Source organism: Lactuca serriola, chromosome 8 (assembly GCF_051521515.1).
Source record: "Lactuca serriola cultivar US96UC23 chromosome 8, Lser_US96UC23_V15, whole genome shotgun sequence".
Taxonomy (NCBI): Eukaryota; Viridiplantae; Streptophyta; class Magnoliopsida; order Asterales; family Asteraceae; genus Lactuca; species Lactuca serriola.
Window position 1 is genome coordinate 46,257,455 of NC_136415.1, and position 8,656 is coordinate 46,266,110.

At 31.5% G+C, this 8,656-nt stretch overlaps 1 protein-coding gene across 1 annotated transcript; it reads right to left on the reverse strand.

Moving 5' to 3' along the window:
• Positions 1-3,943: 3,943 nt before the first annotated feature.
• Positions 3,944-8,338, reverse strand: LOC145066558 (plant UBX domain-containing protein 7-like). Its single transcript, XM_079013851.1, has 10 exons — positions 8,038-8,338; positions 7,522-7,646; positions 7,323-7,424; positions 7,046-7,232; positions 6,093-6,170; positions 5,938-6,006; positions 5,286-5,429; positions 4,896-4,998; positions 4,497-4,735; positions 3,944-4,330 (listed from the first exon to the last, which is right to left on the reverse strand). The coding sequence occupies exons 1-10, from the start codon at positions 8,143-8,145 to the stop codon at positions 4,166-4,168; spliced, it is 1,320 nt and encodes a 439-aa protein (XP_078869977.1). The 5' UTR covers positions 8,146-8,338; the 3' UTR covers positions 3,944-4,165.
• Positions 8,339-8,656: the final 318 nt, after the last annotated feature.

Sequence of the window (8,656 nt, forward strand, 5' to 3'; positions counted from 1 at the left end):
TGGAAACATTATATTCCCATTTAACCAACATTCTGACTAAGAATTATCTCAATCCAAAACGTGTCACTATGGTCCGTCCTAATAAAAACATACTTCCAACTGTCGACAAGTAACCAATTCTTCGGTAAAACCTTAGAATGTTCTTGACAGTTTTTTGGCAACTTCAGTCACATGCAATTCTAATCCTTTTCACACAATTCTAAAAGCATTTGAAAAATAGAATAATCGGATATTATAACATATGTAATCGATTCTATATCCGAAGTATATGGGATTCAACTCATTATTACAAGGGTCCAATAAATGTTCAATTACTTGCTATAATATTTTCATATATAGAATATCCAATGTCAAAACATTTCAACATGTTATTCATATATGTCTTTAACTAAGTTCTATTAAACTATACAATCTAAAGTTTTAGATTCGAAACGAAGTATGAGTGCCCTCTCCCTTAAGCCCATTATAGCGAAACAGTTCCCAACTTTTGCAACTTGCAAATTATAGACATTGTTTCCTATGGATAGTATTGTCAACATGCAATACCAAGCATAACCATTATGCTCCCACTAGCTTTGACACATATTCAAAAATCAATTGGACTTCTAGAAATCAATACCTTTTGATTTTCTCATGGAAGTGCAGATTCCTATTTCATGATGCTTCGTCAAGCCTCTATTTAGGCTTCTTAAGCTTATGTACTTTATTTGGATAGTATGTGTGTTCAAACCCTTTCAAGATGTGACAAACATATCTCCTGAAAGTTTAAACAATTCATTTCCACTCCTCACAATTTGAAATATGAAGAGGGATGCCGTAATCATATTGTGAATTTTAGAATGCAATTACTACAACCAATATCCATATTGATCTTTATCAGATCCTTAAAATCTAATAGTTAAAGTGTTTCCTCATAACCATTTCATGATTTATAGTGAAACATTTTGCGAATTAGATTTAAATGTGTATACGTTCCCATCCATATGGATCTATTATTTCCAACCCTATAGTCATAAGACAAGGTTTAGGACAAACCAAAATCAGTTTTCCTGAATGGACTAAACTTTGCTATTAAATTTCTTGCCTTCTGTCAACACAAGAGCCCGCCAATGCTTCCAAGTTGTTAGTAGCTCACCCGTATTAATCAGTGTACTTTCATTGACCAATATGATTAGATTTTTGTAGTTAAATGAAGAACATATAACTCATAATCATTTCCAACTCAACTGGAGGTGCACAAAAATATGTCAATTAAATATAAAAGGTTATCAACCTTAGTTCGTGTGCTAGTGATAACTAAAAGGATTGTAGTCAATTGATTCTTGCAATATCAAGATCAACATGACTCCCACTAACTTCTTGACATGTGAGATTTTCTTAATGAACATTCCTTGACGAGCTAAAACAAACATTCAAAATGTCGTGTGAAAACAATTCATAGAATAGGACTGAGTTTATCTTCTGTTTCTCGATCAACTAAAACATTAAAGCTTCAATTCTAAATGTGTTAGAGTAAGAAAACATTATTACTCCACATGTTATCATCCTTCTTAGTTTGAATTTAGTTTCAAGATACAATTCATAGTTACTAGAGCATGGCTCTAAAACTAGATTTGGAATGAAGCATGACTTATCTAAGATCGAACCATTTCCAACAACTGATTCCTCTTCTTAGACATACAATTGCACAAAGATTTTTTTGGAGGATTAATTGTGATACAATTCCATAATTACTAAGATGATCATAAAACATGATACTAAAACACTCTCCTTTCTTTTCAGATTCGAGAATCTTTTATCTTTCTACTTAATTGATTATTTTATTCATTATGGTACTCTTTTCAAAGTATTAGAATCTTTCTACTTAATTGATTTGAGAATCTTTTCAAAGTATTAGAATTATGTTTAATATTATAAACACAATCATATTTACTTAAACATCAATAAATCATGATGAATTGAGTTATCGTCCCTTGTGGTGGATCTGAAGAGTCCATATCAACATATACTAGATCCATTAGTCATTCACTTGTCTCACATAAACGTGTGATTAATGAATTAAGTCATAATTTTCTAACGAACAAGATTCTCATATATTACACAATTCGACTTGTACAACACCAATTATTTGTCCAGTTGGTAATGAGATTTATTTTCATTTGGTCAATTATGACAATACCACGAGCGATATCATAAGAATCAAATCCACAATTAATATTACTATTATTAGAAACATAACCAACACTTCTAAAAATGTAATTACACTATTCTTTTTTACTTTGGCGTGTACACACTATTTGTAAATCGTCAAATGAATTAGAAGTTAAAATTGTGAATTATGTGAAATAACCAAAATACCAGTTTTGAAGAACTAGATACAGATAATTTTGCTTTTCTAATGAAAGAAGGTAACCAAACATGGATTTTGCATATTTAAGCGAAATTATGTTTTGTTCTTTTAACAACCAAACAGGTCACATAATAGAATCTCACATTTCAATTCTTTTGCATTTTTTCTTAAACCTGCAAAAACGACCTATGTTTCACAATTATTTGATGTTTGTTTTACAAATATATCATTGCTTTCCTAATTGGTTCTATCTTATTAAATAGGCACTTTTGGTGGTTTGTGATTGGGATTTAGCCGAGGCACATTGGATCAAGCTAGAGTTAGCAGCAAACAACCACATGCACGGTTACTTGTAAAATAAAGGAGTTTTCACTCAAGTATTGAGGCTGATGTAAAGAAACTTCTTGATGGAATATCATTTGTTGCACTTGAAGCTCTTTTGTTACAAATACATTCGGGTACCGTTAACGTTGTTAGTATTAGTGAAAAGTTGTTCTTAAACCTATTCACATATACAAGGCTAAAGTATCATTGTTCATTAATGTCTATTGAAAATTTGTTGGATATGCTACATATCATTGTTTATTTTTTAAATAAATGCAAGAAATAGCAACGTAGTTTCATATATTTGTGTTTATAACATTTTAGTTTTAATAATTACTATTATAACATTGTATAATAACAACCCTCGCCTAATGATTTGATGAAATGATTGTTCATCATTTATAAATGTTCACCTGGATACATTGGACAAAATGACAATATTTTCATGTGGTTTGTAGTAGTGTGCCTATAATTTCTTTTTTTTTCTTTATCATGGATCATCCCTCCAATATATTGTTGGTACAGTTTTTGTTCTCCTAAATGTAAAATGACAATATTTTCATGATACTTTTCTGTATTTATAATAGTTTACATAATTATTTTTTAGGCTGGAGGGTGTATTCATCTTTCACCTTTCATTATTTAAGAGAGAGAGAGAGAGAGAGAGAGAGAGAGAGAGAGAGAGAGAGATTTTCCACTGAAACGGGTGAATCACCAACCTTTCCTTCCATTAAAATCGGCTATTTACTGAAATCCCAGACGAACATAAGCTCCTGTTGCCCTACGTTAGAACCCCTCTGATGAAATCTACATCAATACAATTAGGTCTAAACCCTGATAAACATAACCCCCGATTGTTGCTACTGCCGCTTGCAACTTTAATGAATAAAATCACACTTAAATCGAAGGTCGATGTGGTTTGGTGAAATAAAAATCCACCATTAATTCAAACTGAGACCCAGATTCAAGAGCTGAAACCAAAATTAAAACCAATTAAAAAGCTTGTGAACAGAGACGTGAATTTTTTTTATTTCCTACAAACATTTTTGGTTTATATTTTAAAATCTCTAATCCATACCATTCAATTAAAAAAACTAATCAAACACCTTTAAAGACAATAAATGAATAGAAATTTTTTGAAAAGAACAAAAAAAAAACCACCATTTCATACAATTTTCATACAAGTAAGCTGAAAAACCATTACATGTATTTTTTTTTAATCTCATCAAGACCATTAAATTAATAAATACCTCCTGTATTTTCCCAAAATGACAAAAAAAAATCGTAAACAAACCTTCATGATTACAATGTCATGAACTTTAATCATCAGTAAATAAACAAATAAACATAACCTGACCAAAAGAGCTCCAAAACAACCCACATAATTTAAAGCTCTTGTATCTTCAGGTCATAATTAGTAGCAAAGAAAGAGTATATATATATACATACAAAAACACCAGAAAATATAATAACATTAACATTAAACAACACTTAAGCTTCACTCCAAGTAACTGAAATCATGGAATTTGCAACACCAGATTCCTCAAATGACAACATGCTTTCATACTCCATATCTTTCACAGCACCCGGAATTGCATGAGTCAATCTAAACCCCCGTTCATCACCACAATTCGCAGCACAAAATGACCACAGCAACTTTATAAAATAGAAAAATAAAATCATTATAATAATAAACCAACAAAATACATGACATCATATATTATACATAAAGTGATTTCATGGTTATTTGATTTTATATATTTATTTTTTTATTGTTGTAAACTTTTTCCATCAAACCAAACATACATAAACAAATTTTTACCTGAATCGGATCAGACAGTAAAAAATTCCTTTGAACCCTCCGTCCATCTGGCAGCCGGACACCCACCCTGCAAGTCAAATTCCGGTCAACTTTCGGTTCTTCAGGCAATGGTGGATAGCTAAGCTTTGGAGCCTCTTTAATGGCTTCCAAATCTTTTAGGGTTTCACTATTATCCTCCATTGTTCCCATTGATAATGCTTGTGCCACCTTCATATCCTCCTCTTCTTCATTACTTTCATCTACAACCACATTTAAACAAGTTAAGGGTAAAATATTGCAACTTTTAGTCCTAAAAACGAAACACAATTGCATAAAGTTGGAAAAAAAAGTAAAATTTTGTTGTATAAATGCACATTTAATAATTAAAACTAAATAATGAAATGGAGAAAATTAGCAAACCTTGGATTTTAGGAGGTGAAGGTTGATACTTTTCTCTTGGGCGTTTGTTAGACAAGCTTAAATGATGATCTTTTGGGCTACCATCCATAAATTGTAACAGAGCCTATTATTGAGATAAATTTTCACATTAGAGTTACAAATATATATATATATCACCTTGTGTTTTAACTAAAATTTATTAATGGGTTGATGTCATAAATGGGTAACAAACTACTTTTTTTCTTCTCAAAACACCAATGATGTTTTGTAATTGTATTTTTGTGAACAAAACGTTATAGATGCTTTACTTTCTTATCGTAGTAGTTTTTTTAAAACAATGATGTTTTGAAAAAGGAACAAAAAGTTTGTTACCATTTGTGACATTTATGCCCCTTAGTAAATAATGTCTACCTCCAATAAATTTTCAGGTTGGATCATTCCACGCCATAAGCGCATTTTTTGACCCGTAATGGGGTCAATGACAAAGGTAACAGGGACCGAATCTAATTTATAATATGTACTTATTTTGCTCCCCTCTTCAGTGTCATCACATACCTATTTGCAACACAAAAAAAATTGATGCTAAAAGCATGATATCTATAAAAGTTTCCATTTTACTAGAAAAAAATGAACCGAGCTTTGTATATAATGACAACTAATCCACATTTATTACACAAGACAATAATATTTCTAGGGCTATCTTTGATCATCAAGATGAGGGCATTCACGTCTTTTGCACAAACGAGAAGCAAGTCTGAGTGCCCTTGTTCTAAAAAATGGTGGTATAAAAAAATTGCAATTTTTGTCCCACATTAGTTCATGTCCCACCTTGTTCCAAAAAAGGTAGGACAAAAGCTGCTATTTTTGTCACCTTGTTCCAAAAAGACAATAGGACAAAACTTGCAGTCTTTGTCCCATTTTGATGAGATCTTGTCCCACCTTGTTTCATGAACAGGGTGGGGGCAAAAAGCTGCAATTTTTGTCCCATTGTCATATGCAAAAAACATTACAAGGTCATCTTAATATATGTCATGTAAAATAATCTACTCAAGAAGAAATAAACCTGCCAAAAGATGAAATTAGAGGTGATTGTTTGAGCAAGAGCTTCATTGGCCCAAGTATCTCGATTAAGCTGTATAATAAATATTTACAAACATTAATTAAGGAAAAACTCTATTTATTATATGTTAGTATGTATGTGTGTAACAAAAGATATACCATATGTGAGCTAAATTCTCGGGTAGATTGCACGTTTACTATGAGCCATCTGTCTTGCACATTAGCAGCTTCTTTTGCCTGATAATACACTCAAAAGTCAAAGGATACAATTGTGTTTGTGTACTCATCTTTACATTATGGAAAATGATAAAATTGTTTATTTTGAGACATAGGTAGTGTTTGCTATGAAGTAATCGAGCATCACAATAAAATGATTGTAATTCTATTTTAAGATCTAATGGTATTAAAGTTTAATTCATTTTCACTTGTGTAAACAGTTTTATGAAGTGATCAACTAACCTTTTTTAACCATTTAAGATGCATACAGTATATATTTCAAATGTCATAAAATATGCTTATATTTAATATATTTAACGTTACATCTTTATGTGATCGAATTTTATCTTTATGAAATAGGATTAAGCTCATAAAAGACCTTATATTTTGTGTTTTTTCCGGATTAAACCTCAACTTTATGTTTTTCTTGAAAAAGACCTTGTATTTTTTCATTTTTTCCGAAAAAAACCTCAACTTTATCTTTTTTTCCCGAAAAAAACCAAAACTTTTTAGTTTTATCTGAAAAAACCCTCGCATTTTACAAGTTTTTTCAGAAAAAAATGACTAAAAGTGCCAGATCGGAAAAAATGAAAAAAAAATAAAAGGTATTTTTCAGGAAAAAAATAAAGGTGGGGTTTAATTTAATCCAGAAAAAACACAAAAATATAACGTCTTTTATGAGCTTAACTATTTAACCTTATAAAATATTTTGTTTCTTTATCTATCAGTTTGATTTCATTACGTTTTCTAATTGTACATAGCAAATAAAATGTTCAAACAAGCCAACCAAACATGAAAATGGAATGTAATCACCCATTCCATTACTTTGCTCATTCCATTCCTTTCTGATTCCATTCCATCAAACCAAACATTCCCATAAAATAATCATTAATTACCTTCTCAAAGGGTCCATGATACATCAAACCAAAAGGAGGCCTATACAAAGAAGCAAGATTATCTCTAGAACTTTCTGCTGTTGATGTGGACCCTTGATCTGTTTCCCAAACTCCCGGACGTTTCAATTCCTCATCAAAATTTCGAAATGGAATTGTCGCATGTGGAGAAACCCCCATTCTTGATGCCCTAATCATATAACAAAATCTTATAAAAAAAATAAGAACAATATAATTACAAAAACAAAACAAGATTTTAAAAAATTAATAAATTACACACCCGTAAAGCATTAGAGAGTCGTATAGAACATCCCGTTTGACTGGTAGAGGTGCTCGGACCTCACTGACATCGGTTTCTCTAATATTTTCAAATTCTGATAATCTGAAGTAAGAACATATTGTATAACTATATAAGACACAATTTAAAGGAACTATATAAATGGATACATAGTTTTAGGAATTTTTATGGTGTCATTTACCCTAAGCTTTGGTCGGACATGGCTGTATCATTCTGTGGCGAGGCATATGGTGGTAATGAGGCTGCACCACCTTCATTTCCGATGTAGAAAAGTTGAATCGCTTCTTCAAGCTTCCAGCTTGTGGCCTGAAAGTAAAATGATCGTCAATATTGTTACAAAAAACAAGATCTTTATGGATGATATAAAATTTCAGAAGATTTTCGTAACGTTTAAAAGGTAATGATCGAAGTAATTCGGCAAAATTTTGCAGATGAACGGCAGTAGTATTGAGTAAGCCCCAATTATGGTTTTTGATAAGAAATAAGGCACTAGTATTGAGTAATCGCTGAATGTTGTTCATCGGATCAAATGTTCAGGTCCAAAGAGGGGAGATTTATCAAACGCACAATCGAATTCAGTTTGAAGATCGATAAGACAAGTAGGAGGAAACGTGTATGTGTTTGTAACCTTGTATTCAACATCAATTAAACAATTGAAAGAAGCAACTGAAAATAAAGATTAAAGAGGGATCGAAACCTGCAAGAACTGCCTAGCGGTATCGGCGGTTTGGCCAACAGCAATTTCAAGAAAGGAAGAGACCATTTGTTGCTGGTCGGTAGCAGACAGCACACCAACACCCTCCATCTCCGGCGATTCTTCGGTCAGGAATCAATCAACGAGCAGAAACCAGAAACTATACTCGAACCCTGGTGCAAAATATCAGACTAGAGATAAATTAAGAAGAAGGGTTCCTTTCTATGTTTTCAGATTTGGGGGAGTTATTGGAATTTAGACGGTTTTCTTGCTTTTGTAATCTTGCTGAACAATTTCCCCCGCCGTAAAAAGATAATATTTTTCTCATTTTAAACGTATCACCGAAAATCTTTCTATGAAGTTGGGATTTCATTTTTAATCAAAATGATTTATTGAACTATGAAAGTAGAAAAGCGATTTAAAAAAAAAAAAGGTGCTGATTTATCCCGATGCTTTTTAATCCATCAAAAAAAAAAAAGAGCTTATGGACAAATATAATTAAATTAAGAGAGAAAAATCCTACGTTTGGAAACTCCCAAGTACATCAGTGTAAAAAATAATCATCATTATTAGAATTAAAGTTTTTATTTATAAGAAACAGTTCATATGTCTATCACCACTC